The 19,666-nt window shown below is 36.0% G+C and overlaps 1 protein-coding gene across 2 annotated transcripts in view; it reads left to right on the top strand.

The window, feature by feature from the left end:
- Positions 1-19,666, top strand: part of LOC145246887 (trifunctional purine biosynthetic protein adenosine-3-like) — a 132,745-nt gene that overhangs the window by 13,628 nt on the left and 99,451 nt on the right. For both annotated transcript variants that reach the window (XM_080108759.1, XM_080108758.1), the window contains exons 2-5: positions 7,309-7,458; positions 11,842-11,964; positions 14,515-14,662; positions 18,035-18,146. In XM_080108759.1, the coding sequence (XP_079964885.1) occupies positions 7,309-7,458; positions 11,842-11,964; positions 14,515-14,662; positions 18,035-18,146 (533 nt within the window). The remainder of the gene's footprint in view (positions 1-7,308; positions 7,459-11,841; positions 11,965-14,514; positions 14,663-18,034; positions 18,147-19,666) is intronic.

Below are 19,666 nucleotides of genomic sequence, written 5' to 3'. Positions count from 1 at the left end.
TAGAACGGTAGTCCGATGAATCCAAATAATATAAAAGCTACATTAGTTTTTTTTTTTTTTATATTACCTCCTCCCCCTCATCTAAAACTTCAGCCACACTGATGAGTTGTTTAACGACAAAACTCGTATCCGTGGATAATTATATTTTTTAAATATATATGTTGCTCCCCATCGAGAATCATCACATTGGTGATGGGAAAATTATTCCCAACCAGCATTTAGGAAGAATGCTTTTCATTCAAAAGTATTCCAAGCTCTCAGTATTAATGCTGGAGTCCCTCGGGGGCCCATCCTGGGCCCAATTTTTTTCATTGATCTTCCGAAGCACATCCTTACATCATTTGTATACATTTGTATGCTGACGACACTACAATCTATGGTAGCACATCAAAGACTGTTAACGACCAAACTCTCTCTGATTCTTTCTCCTCTGATCTTGAGCACGTGGTACAATGAGGAAGGCGGTGGTTGGTTACTATGCATCTAAAACCAAGCTTCTATCATCAACACTCTGATGCCCACGTAGAAGCAGCTTATTCTGCCTTGACAGTTCATAATAGACTTTGTGGCTTAGTGGGAGATGCCCTTTTCTCTTCCCTGCAACCTCTTTCTCACAGAAGAGTCGTTGCGAGCCTGACTCTGCTCTATCATTATTTTTATGGCAAGTGCTCATCTGAGCTTCAATCTATGGTTCCCCCTCACCAAACTTTCACAAAAAAAACCACTCGTCTAGCTAAAACCACTATCAATAATTTCCTACACTCTTTATCTGTGCCTAAACCTAAATGTAGATTCCATTAACAAAACTTCTTTCTTAGAACTGAACGCCTGTGGAACTCTCTTCAAATTGCCTGCTTTCCAGCTGACTACAATCTGATTGTCTTCAAGTCCAATGTTAAACAAGTTCTTGATGAACTGTCCCCTTAAGTAATCATATTTACAAAATTCCCACTACTTATGTTTACTACGCTATAATCAAATTGACTAATGTATACCTATTAACCCTTATCCTCGAGTGGCCTCCAGGCCTTGATAAGTGGTGATTTCTGTGTAAAAAAAAAAAGAAAGAAAGAAAAGTAAATTAATGACATCTATAAAAAAAACATTCAGTATTAGTGGGAATTAGCTCAGCGGTAAAGTTTCAGGCTTTAGATTTAAAATGTCACAAAGTTTAGCCATGCTGATGAGTGGTATAATGACGAAACATCTGAAGATAATTATATTTTGAAAAGATATGTCGCTTCCCGTTGAAAAGTATTGCCAGCACAATAAACTAATAAATTACATCTATAAAAAAAACAATTGATCATTCAAAAATGTTGAAAACAGTAAATTAGCGACATCTAAAAAAACAAAAAAAAACAAGAATGAGACCTACAGTTCTAGCGGAGAAATAATTACGACAATTTAGAAAATATTGTCACAAACAGTTTATTTTTAATGACAGCTTTTATATTGCAACAATGGATATGTTATGCAGACGAGATGAACACATTGTTTTAGGTAATTTACGTGTTAGGCATGTTAAACATGCAGACCAACGCACAGACAACAACTTTGAAAAAGTGGGGTGGGGTGGGATTATCAAAATACAATGGAAAACCTAAGGAGAATTTCTTATCCTCACTTTAGAAAAGTGGTTTTTAGTTATAAGTCGGTCGGTCGGTAACACTTTTGTGCTTGGCCTTTTTGGTTAAGATCAAAGGTCTGTTGTTAATAGATGCTGTTCTTAGCTTTTTAAGCTTTTGCCGTACTTATTGTGATATAAAGTGGGGGATCACTTTTCTGTATTAATTTAATGTAAAATGATTACCCACTTTACAACCAGTCATTCTCAAAGCCATTCAAGTCATTCTCTAGATCATTCCAGTTATTTTTTAAGCATTCAAGTCATTCTAAGTCATTCACTTTTTATCTATTTAAGTAATTTCAGCCCATTTTTCGGTCATTTTAGTTTACCTTTAAGAATTTCATGCCAATCCTACATTCATGCATTCATTCATTACACGAGAGCACGTGAATAGTGGCTATCGGCCTTATTGATATTGAAAAAACAGCTAGGTGCGTGACCAAAGTCTGAAAGCCTGTACACAAGTTTGTTGATTTGCTGCCAGTGTTGTTTCTCGATTGCTACTTTTTTATAGATTGATAATGCATGGTTGGTATTTATCTGCCTCCCATAACGGGGAAAGTGGTGTTTGAAGTGAGCGCCCTAAAGGAAGAGGACTCTAACCTACCTAAAATTGTTAGGGCAGCATTCCCTGGTAAGAGCGCCTCAGGTGATTAACAATAAACTAACCCTTCTCAGAGGAAGGCTGGTGCTACCAGATCGGGCTGTCTGAAGATACTGGCTTCCGGAGATAAAATGTACCAAATATTAATGTTATTGTTTTTTCCTTTCCAAAACTCAACTACGTTCTGCAAAGTCAAAAACAAGAACTACAATTTTTTTCTACAAAACAACCAAACCAAACCAAACCAAACACTATAAATAAATATTTGAAGATATAATGAACTACAGGCTAGAATGATAAAATTGTTACCCAAGAAAAGGTGACAATTTCTGTTTGATGAAACCTCCCCCCCCCTTTTTTTTTTTTTTTTTTTTTTGCAGACCATCTGCTGGTTGGCCAATTGTGTAGTACAAATCCCAAGAGTGCTAGGAGCCTTCTATCATGTTTGAAAGTGACACAATGTTCAACAAACGAGATCGGAGATGCGCCTCTGTACAACTCATGCTCTCTACTGATCCAAGTTACGTCAACAAAATCATTGCCAGCATCCCCAAAATGCATTGCTGGGTTGCCACGAATAACAGGGACATTCCCAGGGTGATGAAGAAAATGTTTCTGGCCACAGTTATATAGTCTTTGGTGTGGTTGCAAGTGAGGGCAACATCATGCCACCTCACATCTTTAAAGTCAGCTTGAACGTCAACACCAAAGTGTACCTGGATCTTCTGAAGAGTGTGGTGATCTCCTGATGCAATAAGGTGGTCGCTGGCAGACTCTGGGTGTTGCAGCAAGACTCGGCGCTGGCCCACAAGTCCAAAAAAACCAGGTTTGGCTTCTGAAGTACTACGACTTTGTATCCTTCTCTCTCTGATGCACCCTCCTCCCTTGACCTGAACCTGATGGACTACTTCGTTTGGTCATACGTCAAGAACATCACCAACATGACCTCCCACAACACCAAAGCAAACCTGATTACTGCAATCGGCTGAGTATTCACAGAGCACCTGCAGGCACTTGTGGAAACGGCATTCTCTCAGTTCCAGACTCGTATTGAGACAGTGATTGAGACTGAAGGTTTTCTTTTTTTGTTGCAGACCATCTACCAGTTATTGGCCAGTTGAGTTAGAGCAATACGAGTCTTCTATCATGCCTGAAAGTGACACAATGTTCAACGAGCGAGATCGGCGATGTGCCGCTTTACTACCAGTCATGCTCTCTACTGACTCCAGTCGGTTTGCCTCAAACTCCACACTGAACTCGGTACACCACTCACTCCCTGATTTTCCTCTGCGAACAGACGCCACACTTGACGATTTGAAAATCACCCCTTCTCAGGTACATGCTATTATAAAAAACCTAGACACCTCAAAAGCATGTGGACCAGATCTCATCCCGGCTGTGCTATTAAAAAAATGCTCTGCCGAGGTTGCTCCAGTTCTGTCCAAACTTTACAATAAATGCTTTAACGAATCTTGTTTTCCCGACTGCTGGAAAACCGCCTCTGTGGTACCAGTCTTCAAGAATTCTGGTGAAAGAACTGACCCACTAAATTATCGCCCCATTAGCCGCTTCCCGCTTTTCGCCAAAATATTTGAGTCCTTAGTTAATCAAGCCCTAGTCCAGCACCTAACAGCTGCTAAACTCCTGACTGACAAACAATATGGATTCAGACAAGCCCGTTCAACAGCAGATATCTTAACTGTAGTTTCTGAACATATATACCGTTCATTGGATAAAACAGGGGAGGGTAGAGCGGTGGCCCTTGATATATCTAAGGCTTTTGACAGGGTATGGCACGATGGTCTTCTAAGGAAAATTAGATCATATGGAATCACTGGAAGAATTCATAATGTAATTAAATCCTTCTTAAGTAATAGAAAAATTAAAGTTGTCCTCTACGGACGTACATCCAAACAATGACATAAATGCGGGAGTACCTCGGGTTTATCCTTGGACCTCTATTATTCCTGATATTCATAAACGACCTCTCTGATAATATTGTTTCGGAGATGGGTATATTTGCCGATGACACCACTCTCTATAACAGATATGAGGGGAAAACAAATGAACACATATCCAAGGAAATGGCAGAAACACTAGAGGATGACCTCCAATCCGTAGTGGAATGGGGACAAAAATGGTTGGTCACATTCAATGCTGCTAAGACTAAGCTTGTTTTCTTCAATAACTACAAGAAACCTTCTCTACCACCAATAGCAATGGCCAAGAACACATTGCCTGAAAGTACTTCTTTTAAACTCCTCGGCCTAACGTTTACAGGGAGTATGAACTGGAATAGATACATTGAGAGCATTGCCAAGGCTGCTGCGAGGAAGGTTAGCTCCCTCTACCGTGCTAGAAAACTACTTACGCCATTCAGTATCCTATACCTCTATAAGGCAACCATTCGCCCATGTATGGAGTACTGTTGTCACATCTGGGCTGGTGCATCTGCTGCTTGTCTCTCGCTCCTGGACAGGGTTCAAAAAAGAGTCGCCAACCTGATAGGTCCTGAACTGTCATCTAGGCTTCAGCCTCTGTCCCATCGACGAGTTGTTGCATCCCTCTGCCTGTTCTACAAATACTTTAATGGTGAATGCTCTGATGAACTGCAAACACTTGTACCTCCCCGACGTAACTACCCCCGACAAACCCAACAAGCTACTAAGTCTCATCCCTTTACAGTAAAGATCCCTAGGTGCAAGAAAGCCTTTTACTCCAATAGTTTCTTCCCCAGAACTGCGGGTCTTTGGAACTCCCTTCCGGGATTCTGCTTTCCCAACTGCAATGATATGCAGAAGTTCAAGTGTAATGTTAACAAACATCTTTCTACTCTTCTCCCTTCATAATGACCCCGCTAATTAATTTCCTAATAGTAGCCCCCTGCTTCAAAGTGGCACTGTGCCTTGTTTGGGGTGAAAATTGAATTTAAAAAAAAAAAAAAAAAAAAAAAAAAAAAAAAAAAAAGTTATGACAACAGGATCATTGCCAGCACACTCAAAATGAAAATCCGGATGGTTCAACGCATCAGCCATAATTATAGTCCTTGGTGTAGTTTCAAGTGAGGGCCACATCATGCCACCTCACATCTTCATCTGGATGTGCTGAAGAATGTGGTGATCCCCTGTTGAAAGGTGGCCGCTGGCAGACCCTGGGTGTGGCAGTAGGACTTGACGCCAGCCCACAAGTCCAAAGAGATCCAGATTTAACTTAAGAAGGAATGCTATGACTGTACCCTCCTCTCACTGCCCTTCCTCTCCTCCTCTGACTCTGACTTCGTTTAGTCATACGTCGAGAACATCACCAACCTGACCTCCCACAACACCAAAGCCAGCCTGATCACCACTATCCGCCAAGTATTTGCCGAGCTCTCGCTGGCTCTTGTGGAAAGGGCGTGCTCCCAGTTCCAGACCCATATCAAGGTCGTGATTGAGGCTGAAGATGTCAGCTCTACTACATAGTCAAATTACCTTAATTGATTTTTTTTTTCAATAAAAGTTTTAAAATAAATCTAATATTGTTTTCTTTAGGGTGACACTTTTATCGTTTCACACTGTAGATGCATATAAATGTTTTTACAAAATTACTTTTTTCAAGTTATTTTTATTATCAAAGAGTTACAAGAGAAAAAAAGTTGAGTTGGAATTACAATAATTAACGTCAAAACTTTTGAGGGAATTAGATTGGCTGATCATCATTTGTTGCCTCTGATAAAACTCGGAAGTGCAGATATAAATTTCAGCTTGACATAAAACTTGTCGACAACAAGAGGTGTCAAGCCTCAGGACAAAGCATGAACAGTGTTTGAACATTTGTTTTGAACGATTGTATGTGCATTGCATTTTGTTGCTATTGCATTCAGACACAATTTAATCATTAATTTAAGATTTTGTTATCTATAAAAGTGAAATTATCTCTGTGTGTGTGTACATTTCCCTACCAAACTACTCTGTCAATTTTCAGTCTACAGACTTGAGATTTGACATATGGGGTATTTAGATTTGGGAAAATCTTTATTATCGGTTTTCGGCCAGAAATTTGTCTTTTGAAAACTCTACCAAACTCCTCCGGCAATTTTGGGTCTATATACACTTGAAATTTTAGATGTAGGTTACTTGGACATGGATCAAACGGTTTAATTTGATTTGAGCCCCAAACAATAAATGTTAAAAGGTCAAAATTGGGGTCAAAGTTAAAAAAAAAAAAAAATATTGACCTCTGCGGTCTCTACCAAATTACTCAGCTAATTTTTGGTTTAAACATTAGAAATTTTACATCAAGTGTATTCAAACATAGGATAAGCTTGGGGTGGGGGCTGGAAGCTGAAAGCTTAACTGGCTTACAGCCAAACTTAAGTGTGTGATTTCATTTCTTCACCTACGTTAACTCATTCGCTTCCACTTTTTGCATGTCAGCTTTTTGATCGCTAAATTAGATCGCTTTTCACTCCTTTCCCTTCCTGGCTGAGCGGTAAAATGTCACGTTTTCTTTCACTTTCTTTTCTGCCTTCGTGTCAAGGCTTCGGGTTCAGGCCTGTCTGCCTACTACAACTTTTTTTTTTTTCCACACACACCTCCAAACACCCGGGCAACGCTGGGCACTCCAGCTAGTAAAAAATAAAAAAAGAAGATACATCCAAATAAGGTTGGAGATTACATCGACTAAAACGTTGTTGTAAAAATAACATTCAAGACGAGAACAGTAGTCCAAATAATCCAAGTATAAAAGCTCAGTCTTCATTTAAAAAATTCAGAAATATAAGATCCAGCTTTTATTTAAAATCCATCGTTTTGTGGTGAAACAAAGGCTTCAAATGCCTGACCAATCGTAAAATAAAGCAGAGGATGTGAAAGATTTGATTGGTTAGCAGATTACAAAATCTAAATGAAAGATTTGATTGGTTAGCAGATTACAAAATCTAAATGAAAGATTTGATTGGTTAGCAGATTACAAAATCTAAATGAAAGATTTGATTGGTTAGCAGATTACAAAATCTAAATGAAAGAATTTCATAAAAGAATTGTCTTAAAAAAATATTTAATACACAATAATCAAGAATTTTTTTTCTTTCCAGTGAAATCTCAAGAAAAAGTTTTGATTTTGGGTAGTGGCGGCCGTGAACATGCAATTGCTTGGAAGATCTCCCAATCGGATCTGGTCGAAAAAGTTTACGTTGCTCCGGGGAATGCCGGCACTGAAGACTTCCATAAAATGGTCAGGATAGGTAAGTGAATATTTCTACGGACAACTTTATCTTTAGTTGGCCTTTGACAACTAAATATTTTCATTTTCTAGCCAAACAGAAAAGTTACTAGCTAAACCCATATGATTTTTAGAATATGACGTCTTCGTTCTGTGACGAGTATATACATCATAAAGATGTTTTTGTATTTTTTTTTTTTTTTAAATAAATGTAATTCTTAATATACACTCAATTTTATGTTGATACTTGAACATATAAACATTTGAATTTCCTCAGATGTTTTTTAAACAGCGTTTGTTAAAAAAAGTATATTGGTTTGTTAAACCTTTTTATTGTTTAAATAATTTGACTTTGCTCATTTTATTTAAAAAAAAAAAAAAAAAAAAATGTTGAAAAGATCAGTAAGAGCTTTGCAAGAGTGTCCGTGAAAGAAATACAATCGCAAAAAGATAAGCGTTTCATTATTTCTAGTCGCCACTTTGAAAAATCACTCGCAAATGCGACTGTTTCACTCGCAATGTAGAGCCCTGCTACCATTATATAAAAGGAAATTTCCTATGAACTTGAAAAGGGGACGATTTTTATGAAATTTCACATGCAGGTACTTTACATGCCTGGCAGTGTTCTTAGGTAGGTTTTGTATTGAAATGTCTTCGGTAAGCATCAATAACTGATAATCAAAATAATTCGATGAAAGAAGGAGCAGGCGATTTTGACCAAACTTAACACCTTATACAGCCTAACATCACAAGTGCATTTGAGAAGTTTTATGACCGCATAAGCTGAAAGGCTCAACTTATAATAAAATCAACAATAGGTTCTTTGATATGACAGACAGATTTGAAATGAATTTTTCTGTTTAGAGCATAATTGAAGCATCATACTTGACTTTTGCATTTAAAATTTTAATTCAAGCCGTTATATATATAAAAAAAAAAGGGTTTTATAAAATCCGCAGTCGGTTCTTTATAGTGCAATGTAAACTATAATGTATTATGGGATAAGTCATTGTGGTGAGGTATATGAAGCTTCCTTCAGGTGCACCGCGAAGGGTCCCCAATTAGAGCAGCCAATCAATCAATTTGATTGAAAAATGGGCGATTTCACTGATACCGATGACAATAAAAATATGGGAGTATGAAACGTTTGTTGATCATCATTCAATCTCAGGCAACATGGGGTCTCCCTGCTAGTTTACTTATAGTTTTTGGTGCTTGTTTACATTAGTGATCATTTAAACAAACGCATTTCAGGGGAAAACAATATGTACTTAGATGTTATGGCATAATTAGTATGAATTACAACAAAACGATCCAATAGATGACGTGCTAGAAATGCGTTGTCTTCAATAAGTTTCCAAACATATTTCGCATGGGCATTTTTATTGATAGTACACGCATGAAACTCTAGTCCCTTTCGAAGTAATCTCCTCCGGCTGCAATGCACTTGAACCATTCCAACAACTTCTGGAAGGCCCCATGCAAGTCCTCTTGTGTGAGCGTGTCAGTGACCCTTGTCACAGCCTCTTTCATCTCCTCAATTGTCTCATAACGACAGCCTCTAAGGTTTTCTTTGGGCTTAGAGAATAACCAAAAGTCAGAGGGAGCAAGATCTGATGTATAGGGAGGGTGAGGAACTGTTTTGATGCCCATCTTGATTAAATAATCTGGTGCATTGTCCTGATGGAAATGCCACTGACTCGATTTGAAGAGTGCTGGCCTCTTCCAGAACTCCCTTAAAACCTCAACATAGTATTTCATGTTGACTCTCTGTCTGGTGGAAACCCATTACATGTAGATCATGCGCGTTCTGTCAAAAAAAGGAATAATCATAAGCTTCTGGGTGGATTTGATCTATCTCGCTTTCTTGGGTCTGGGAGAGCCAGCATGCTTCAACTGGAAGCTCAATCTCTTGGTCTCAGCAGTCGATCCAGCTTTTATCCTAGGTCACCAGAGCATCAAGAACTGCGGGATCTGAATTGATTGGTTCGACCCTAACCCTAACCTCTCCCTGCTGTCATGACAACGTGTTTCTTTCTGATCTTCTCTGAGCACCTTTGGGACAAACTTTGCACAAATCTTCTGCATCTTTAGTTCTTCATAAATTGTGTGTACAGTTCCCACACTGACATCAAACTGTGCACTTACTGTCTCTATAGACACACGACGGTCCTTATCAAAAAGAATCATTTCATACGTTTCTGTAGCATTTTTCAAGTTTAAAACAGAATTTTATTGCATGTCATTCTTCTGAAGTATCCTCACGTCCAGATAGCAGTTTTGAAATTCACCAGCAGTGATAATTAGGCTTTAGTAGGATGTATACTAATTCCTATTGTAGCTGTTCATTTGAACCTGAAATCATAAAAATTAGTAATCTCATAAGATCTATAGCAATAACATACTGAATTTTCAAGAGTCTGCAACAAATTTAAATGCCTGAACGGAAAAAGTCTTATTGGAGGCACCTCATATTTTCTCAAATCAAAATTATATAATGGATTTTAGTCAAAATTGGAATAATAGATTTTAATCAAAATTGGAATAATAGATTTTAATCAAAATTGGAATAATAGATTTTAGTCAAAATTGGAATAATAGATTTTAGTCAAAATTGGAATAATAGATTTTAGTGAAAATTGGAATAATAGATTTTAGTGAAAATTGGAAAAATAGATTTTAATCAAAATTGGAATAATGATCCTAAAAATAAGATGTTTCTTTTCTTCTGCATGACCCCTTTTTTCTTCTACCCATTTCCTTCAGAGGACACACAAACAACTCTGCTTTGTGTATAGATTTATCAAGGTATGAGTCGGTATTTTCTTTCAAAGTAATTATGTAAAATGGCTCATCCGTTATGAAACCGGATCCAGTTGTATCCCAAAGAATAACTAAGCTCTTTTTCTTGTTATTTAGGTTAATCGGACTACTCTGATCCTGAGTGTTATTTGTGTAATGTTTCGGTTGATGGCATAATGGATAAAGTACTTAGTTATTCGGTTTAAAGTTACACTCTTCTGGAAATTAAAGGTTTAATCCTCAGTGCAAGTGACACTAAAAATACAATTGCAAATTGCTGACAGATTCTACTCGATTATTGCTGACAGAACAAAAACATGCTACTCCCGTGTGTTAGATAAAGGGTTCCGTTGGAAATTTGTGCAGATTCACAAATTCAACAAGGTACACCTGAAAAAGGTTATGTTGAACGAAATGTTGTGCACAATCAACACCCATACTTAGCCTTCTGGCCAAGATCACAGTGTAGTATCTATTCACCTTTTCTATCCTCAGTCAGTGGAGGAGAAATCCTTCATGACTGAGACAATTTTTATTTTTTTGGGGTTTTAAAAACCAACCTTGTGTCTAACTCTGCTCTCATAAGGAGGCAAGTAAATAGGAACACTAAAGATGAGAGCAGTTTTCGAGATCAAAGTGTAGTATCTGTTTTTCAGATTCTACACTTCAATTTCTTGTTCTGTCAGTGGAGGAGAAATCCTTCACGGATTAGACAATTTTTATTTATTGTTCCTTTTCTCCACGTTAAGAAATGACCCTGGTGTCTAACTCTGTCCTATGGGGAGGTATTGTAAATAGGAACCTGAATAATGAATGAATTACCAATCAAATCAAAATTTCTTATTTTTTTTATTTTTAATTTTAGGTATTATTCATCTGGGTCAATGCCGTTCAAGAATATACTAAATTTATGGTTGTTTGTTTTGTATTATTTTACTTTTAGCTGAACATTCACAAGGACAACTGTTGTTTTTATAATAGACCAGCAGAGATACCTGATGTTTCCTGAGGCATAAAAAACTAAATAGAAAATGTTAAGTAATGTGAAGTTTTCTCCCTTTTCCTCCACGAAGAAACATTTTTTTTTTTTTTTAATGAGAAGTGAAAAAAATAAAAAATTAAAAAAAACTCAGGAGGCCTCCCAAGCGCTTCTGATAGCATCATATAAAATTAAGGATACCTCCAGAGCACTAATTAAAACTATGTTTCTCCCAGAAATGATAATAGTTAAGAAACTGTAAATTAAATGCAGAGTTAGCATCTTTCAATTTGAAAAAAAAAAAATGCTGACTCATTTCCTCATCTGTGTTATGATAACATTAAAAATTGTGTTTAACTCTTGATAACATTAAATGATACAAATGGCTATTTTATTTTATCTCCAAAAACTGACTCCCTTTTGTAAATTTTAAATATATTTCCAGGATCATACTAATTAAAAAAAAAGAAAAAAAAGCAAACAAAATTTGGGGGGGTTTGTTATGTATTTTTAAAGTTTTAGCTGAACGTACAAATACAGACAGCTGCCCTTTATATTAGAAGATGATTCCGATTTTTCTGTCATAAACAGTACAGAAAATTAATTTTACGTTTTGCATTGCAGATCTTGATCTCAAACAATTTGATGCGGTATCCAGCTGGTGCAAGCAAATGCAAATTAGCCTCGTCGTTGTTGGGCCCGAGGATCCATTGGCAAATGGCATTTCGGATCACTTAGCGACTCAAGGTATGTATCAATCGGACTATTGTTCTCATCTTAAGTGTTTTTTCAGTCGGATTGTCCTTCAGGCAAGTTGGTGGTCGTTTGGAAAAGAAAGGAGAAAGGTTACTGGTTCTATAGATATTTTCATATTTCTATGAGTCAGTCTCCACATTTTGGTCATGGTTTCAAATCTGTGAGAAAAAAATTGGTTGACAAAGAAAAGAAAAGATATTCTAGTAAAAAATAATGAATTTATAGCTTAAAATATTGCAGAATTAAGAATGTTATAAATTGAACTAAAAAAAAATTCTTAATGCTGCAATATTTTAAGTTATAAATTTATTATATTTTTTACTAGAATATCTTGTCCTTTTCTTTTCCAGTTTTAACAACTAGTCCTTTACTTTTCCATGTTTAAGCTTAACCATATTACTTTTCATGCTCTCATTTTTCTATTGTAATCCATGATTTTTCCAGGATTCCAGTAAATTCACTTGTACTTTATTTAATTTCAGTCTTATGTTTTTGCCCCCATAGACACATGTAATAACAATGTACGGCACTCGTCTGCTTTCAATAAAATCCCCCCCCAATTATCTGCCTTTCATGCTTTCATTCTCTCTATTTCACTTGTTACTTCTCTTTTCGCAACAGAAGTGAATTAGTAGCAACAGTAGTCGCTGAAGCGACATGGTTGCTATGGAAATCGGTCATAAAAAAAACGTTGCTCACCGCCTTAGGTTTTTTACGATTTTGAACACCAGTGTATTCATCAGAACTTTTTACTAAACGAAAATTAGAAAAAATTTTTCACAATATAACTGAGAAGAGATCTATAAACTAATAATTGTTGGAAATTTGGTTGAAAAATGAGTGAGCGGTGAAACTTTAAAGCAGTTTTAAATGACTAAAACTGTCGCTTAACCATATATTCAAACACTACTGTGTTTGAATGGTGTGTATGTATGTATGTATATATATATATATATATATATAATATATTGGATGCCCGAGTGGTCCATAGTTTTAGTCCATTCTACAGGTGATGACTCATTTTTAAATAATCACCTAAAAGTAAAAATCAACAAGGGGCATATTTTATGGTCCAGAGTATGACCTTAAAAGACATTCAGTAATGAGGCTCCATTTAATGGCTATGTTGACTATGTGGAGTTAACCCAGAGTAGTAATACTTGTTAGGCCATGTGGTGTTACTAGATCAGGCTGACTAAAAACATTCGCTTCCTGAATAAAAGGCCCTGTCGGTGGGGCATTAGAATACACTGACTGCCCTCCTGCAGAGGATAAAAGTCCCTCAATGGGGGTCCTGGATATGACCTTAAACTATATCCAGTGGTGAGGCCCTCAGCTTGCGAGCTTTGAGGAGTGTGGAGCCACCCTTTAATTACGATTGCTCCCAGGTCCACTCGGACTCGGAGTGGTAGTACCTGTTAGGGTTCCAACTTTGGGTTAAATAGAAACCGACTTGAAAACGACAAATATATTCTATTAAAAATTTTTTCTTCAAAATCTTTGTATTCTGCATTAAATAACCCGAAAAGGGTTGATATGATGTAAAACAAAACCAACCAACCAATCAATCCTGAATAAAAATACACTAAACATTGGTATTGTCTTTTGTTGTTTTTCCTTTCCCTTTGCAAGACTCAATCATGTTCTGCAAAGTCGAAACCAAAGCAACTTTCTTCTATAAAACAACTCAACCAAACACCATAAATAAATATTTGAAGAACTTGAAGCATAAAAACTTTCTCCAAAATTACTGGATTCGGCATTAAATAACCGAAAAAAGGTCTGATGTGTTGTAAAATGTAAACAATCGACCAATCAGCTTAATTCAGCCGAGAATACTGATCATAGGGTTGTTTTTATTTAATAAAAAGAAGAGGGAGGCATAACTCCTATTTTATATTGAAGAATAATATAGTAGTTATCAATTTTACAACTAAAATTTTATTTCTTTTCGGTGCAGCTTGACTATAGTGTGTCACCCAAGCCAATTGTGTATTTTCGAATAAAGGCATTTCAGGGGGAAAAAAAAACGAAACATTATTACGTACTTACATGTTATGTTGAAATTAGTATAAATTCCAAAATTTACAAAACATCGTCCACAGGAAGAAGGATAGAGGTAATTTTCAGAAAAAAAGCGTGCAGTATTATTGAGAATAAGCAAGATGGCTGACCTGAGAGCAGTTATCTCCCCCTGATTTCAAGCATCTCAGAGATTGATTTACAGTGAAATTGTAACTTTGAAAAATTTTGTTTTTACTTATAATTATTTTCCGACTTTACCTTTTTCGTAACTTATGAAATTTATACTAATTTTGGCATGACATGTAAGTACGTAATGTGTTTTTCTCTGAAATGCATTTTTTCAATGACACTATAATTAAGTTCACCTTTTTTTTTTCTATATGAGTTTAAAAATATTCAATTAAAAACTAAAATGACTTTATTGCATTCTGGATGATAATAATATTGAATAAATAAAACCATTTCCCTTGCCATTTGTTTATTTATTATTTGTTTTTGCTTTTCTCTCTCTTTCAGGAATTCCTTGTTTTGGTCCGTCAGCTAAAGCGGCACAAATTGAGGCGAGCAAAGATTTTGCCAAAAATTTCATGATCCGCCACGGAATTCCAACCGCTCGTTTCAAATCGTTTACCAATATAGACGCAGCCTGTGAACACATTCGCACGTACGTACTTCACACGCTCTTGTAATAAAATAAAAATACATTTTAAAAATTGTGCAATACTAGTGGATTTGAGCCCAGGGTACTGTTGTTGTGGCCTTGCAGGCCAGTAATAATCAAGACAAACACAATGGCATAGTTAACAAAAAGTGTATTTTACAGAAGTGTGCATCATAATTCTGGGATCATCACTGCCATGAATCACTTCCTTTTCACTGTAAGAAGATGTGACACAAGATTGAAAGGTAGGGTAGAGTCAAACCAGTGTCCCAAAAGGAGAACTTTGGCCTCTTAAAAATTGCCTAGACAACCTCGTTGGCATTCCCCAGTAAAAATTTATAAGAAAAAAGTTTTAAAGAAGCAAATGTTAAGTAACTCAGCTTGAGTATTATTGTGGCTCTACAGGCCGGTTATAATCAAAACGAACACATTTGTATAAGTAACAAAAGGTGTATTAGTAAAAGTATGTTACAGAAGTATATGTCCTGATTCTGTGGCCATAACTGCCACGAATCATTACCCAGTGTGCTAGATGTAACTATATTCATAGTATATAGGTATGTCAGCTTAACCAATAAGTTATCTTGTAAAATATCGATTATGGGGTACCGGAAATAGTATCTGCTGGAAGAAGCAAATTAAATGGAGACACGGCTTTCCCAGAATGAACATCTGGGGATTTGATGTAGAGATATTTGCGATGGCCATCTGCAACAATTATCTGCGGCTGGAAATGCATTGATCACTAAAATGGAAGCCACGTCTCGGTGGTGGCATGGTCACATTGGCTGTATAGGTGGAAGCTGTCAAAACATGTGGATGCTTGTTAAACAAAAAATAACTAACCCGTTTACAATGATTTTATCATGTGCCAACTATTATAAGCGAGACTTAATCTTTCGGGCAAGATCAAAGTCTAGTATCTGTTCTTCAGATGCTGCACTTCAATTTCTTGTTCTCTCTCAATGGAGGAGAAGTCCTTCACGATTGAGACAAATTTTATTTTTGTTCCTCTTTTTTTTTATTTATTTATTTATTTTTTTTTCTGACCACTTATCAAGGCCCAGAGGCCACTCGAGGATAAGTGTTAATAGGTGTAACAGTGGTCAATGGGACAGTGACGTAGCAATTGTTAGTAGTGGAAATTTGGTAAATTGGATTACTTAAGGGGAACGGCTCATCAAGAACTCGTTAACGTTGGACTTCAAGACAACCATATTGTAGTCAGCTGGAAAGCAGACAAATGGAAAAGTTCCGCATGTGTGCAGTTCTAAGAAAGAAGCTTTGTTCATGGAATCTACGTTTAGGTTTAGGCACGGATAAAAAGTGGGGGAAATTATTCATAGTGTTTTCAGCTAGACGAGTGTTTCTCGTGAAACTCCACATTAAAAAAAACCGACCCCGTTGTCTGCCCCGTGGAGAGGCATTGTAAATAGGAACTATTATAGCAAAAGAAATGGTTGTGACGCTGTTCAGTGTTCGAATGCGGTCTTCACATGCTATCAGCATTTCTCATATTCTTTAACTATGTGTACTTGCACCGAGCGGTCATTTTAAATAATCAATTTTACCTTTGTAGTATTTGTCTCACCAGTCACCTTAGACTCATTGACCCTTATCCTCTAATGGCCTTTGGGCCTTGGTAAGTAGTGAGTCCCTAATAAAAAAGAAAAGTGTGCACATATGGAAGTAGAAACACACTCTGTAATTTTTTTTATTTTCATCTTTTAATTTTTTTTTTTTTCAGCAGATTATTATTGAATAGTCGCTAACATACCAGATTATCAAAAAAAAACCCCGCAGTATTTAACATTTTTAAGGGGTGCAGGCTCATCGAAGTTAAGCAACGTTGAACCTAGTCAGTACTAAATGGGTGAACATATGGGACTTTCAGGTGTTGTAAGTGCTCACCACTTATCTCGGCATTGTTTCCAGTCGTCTTGGACTCCTTACCACTGAACTCAAACAAATTCAGGAGAGGTGTTGGGATTTGTAATTCTTGCCTCACAATTACATGCGCAACTGCCTCTACAGAGGCTATCCTTTGTCCCTTGAGACTAATCTACCAAATTATTCAAAAATACAAAAGATTTAACATTTTTAAGGGGTGCTCCACTTTTAATACAATGTTGTAGTAAATTAATCCCCTCATTTTGGAAGCCTCAACTTATTTTGGCCAAATTTTGCAAATTCAGCCTTTTTTAGCAGTTTGGCCTCGTCTAAAAGGCTAAAAAAAAAAAATTCTGAATTTGTGAAATTTTGCTGAAAAAGTAGCTGCTTCCAAAATGAGGTATCAATTTACTAGAATGTATTAGAAATGGAGCACTAGGTGTATCAGAATTTTTGGGGAATTTTTGATACCCCTGACACAAAACTGCAAATAAAATATAAAAAACTTGTAATTTCTCTTTTAATAGTGGATTGTTTATTTTCTTTATGGAATATACTTCCAAAATAAACTATTAAAGTTGTATAATAAATAATAGAAATATTATTTATTTTTTAAGAAACAGTGTTTACAAAGTACCGGCGCGCTTCCATGCAGCCATTTTTTTTTTTTATGTAATGAAATCAATTGAATTTTACGAGTTAAATATTTTTCATTTTTTAAACTTTAAAAATCTATCAAAATTTTTCTATTGATTCAATTTTTACAATATTTTCAGGGTCAATGTAAACTAAATATGTTATTTTAGACAAACGTTTTTTACCCCCCCCCCATTTTGAAATATCTATTTAAATTTAAGTAATTAATTAATGTACCAAAGTTTTATATATCACAAATTGAAGATAAAAGATCAATAAATAATATATTGTAAATTAAAGCAAAAAAAAAGAAGTGTTTTTTTGGAAATTTATGTGTAAAGTCCAAAGTGTAAAACCTTTTTTTTTTTTTTTTTTTAACCACAAGCCTATGTTCTGCTTATATTATCCAGTAAGTAATGGACAATAACAACAATTTTTTTCTATTTCGTTCATTTTTTTTTTTTTTTTTTTTTTTATTAGATACTTAAAAAGAAAAAAAATTTCACTCGACAAAAAAGAATGAAAATATAATAAATTAAAAATTTATGTATTTCTTTGAGAAAAGAAAAAAAATTCCTGGTGTTTTTTTTTTTTTAAGGAATAATCTTATGAGTAAAATTTGACTATGTTCAAGATCAGTGACCATTTGATAATAATCTGCTGAAAAAAAATGTAAAAAAGACGGAAATAAAAAAAAAAAATTGCAGCGAGGGGTACCACTTCCATATGTGTGCCAAGAAAAGAATTGCTAACTTTAACAAAGGAATATATAAACAATTGTCATCTGAAATAGATTTGCAATTAAATTCCTTTACTGTTGATGCTTAAATTGTTTTTGCTTTCCTTTAGTGCTCCATACAAGGCTCTCGTTGTGAAGGCAAGCGGGTTAGCTGCTGGTAAAGGTGTTGTTGTTGCTGAATCGATTGAAGAAGCGTGTGAAGCTGCGAAAGAAATTCTTGAAGTAAGTACAATTGTTATAATGGAGCCATGGCACTGGTTTAAAACAAAGTCATCTTTTTCTCAACAATATTACATCATTTGTATTATTTGGATTCATTGGACTACTGCTCTCATCTTTAAGATTTCAGATTTTCACAAGATTTCAGGCGTATTTTGTCAAACTCAAGAATGTTTCTATCGAGTTCAGGAATTTGGATGGAATTTCAAATGGAACCCTTTATTTAATTCATGGGGATAGCATGCTGTTGTTCCATCAGCCATGACTGGATTGAGGTCCTAAGTAGTTTTCAATTGTATTTTTCAGTCGCCCACACTGAGGATCGAACCTTCAACCTTCAGGAGAATATCACTTTTTACAATTGATTTTTCTAAGTACTCTAACCACTGGTCCGTGGTGCAGTGATTAGATTTCTAGAGATAATTGTTCTCATCTTGAGAACAGTAGTCCGATGAATCCAAATAATACGAATAACCAATCCTCATCTCAAAAATTCAGAAAAGTCATATTACGTCTTCCATTGAGAATTCTTCCCATTTCAACACTTGTACTACGGCTGGCTGTTACTATCAACATAAACTCTGATATAAATTTACTTGGAAACATTGTCGTTGTTAGAGATAGTTAACATGCTGTTAGAAAAGGATGTCCAGATCGTGGTTTTACATTTGTGGATAGGGTTAGGGTCATAACATTTGTGGATAGGGTTAGGGTCATAACATTTGTGGTTAGGGTTAGGGTCATAACATTTGTGGTTAGGGTTAGGGTCATAACATTTGTGGTTAGGGTTAGGGTCATAACATTTGTGGATAGGGTTGGGGTAATAACATTTGTGGTTAGGGTTAGGGTAATAACATTTGTGGATAGGGTTAGGGTCATAACATTTGTGGATAGGGTTAGGGTCATAAAATTTGTGGTTAGGGTTAGTGTCATAAAATTTGTGGTTAGGGTTAGTGTCATAACATTTGTGGATAGGGTTAGAGTCATAACATTTGTGGTTAGGGTTAGGGTCATAACATTTGTGGATAGGGTTAGGGTCATAACATTTGTGGATAGGGTTAGGGTCATAACATTTGTGGATAGGGTTAGGGTCATAACATTTGTGGATAGGGTTAGGGTCATAACATTTGTGGATAGGGTTACGGTCATAACATTTGTGGATAGGGTTAGGGTCATAACATTTGTGGATAGGGTTAGGGTCATAACATTTGTGGATAGGGTTAGGGTCATAACATTTGTGGTTAGGGTCATAACATTTGTGGATAGGGTTAGGGTAATAACATTTGTGGATAGGGTAAGGGTCATAACATTTGTGGATAGGGTTAGGGTAATAACATTTGTGGTTAGGGTTAGGGTAATAACATTTGTGGATAGGGTTAGGGTCATAACATTTGTGGTTAGGGTTAGGGTCATAACATTTGTGGTTAGGGTTAGGGTCATAACATTTGTGGTTAGGGTTAGGGTCATAACATTTGTGGTTAGGGTTAGGGTCATAACATTTGTGGTTAGGGTTAGGGTAATAA

Source organism: Euprymna scolopes, chromosome 24 (genome assembly GCF_053919585.1).
Source record: "Euprymna scolopes isolate OS-2025 chromosome 24, ASM5391958v1, whole genome shotgun sequence".
NCBI lineage: Eukaryota > Metazoa > Mollusca > Cephalopoda > Sepiida > Sepiolidae > Euprymna > Euprymna scolopes.
The sequence above is the reverse complement of the archived record's forward strand: the minus strand, read 5'-3'. Positions and strand labels throughout refer to the sequence as shown.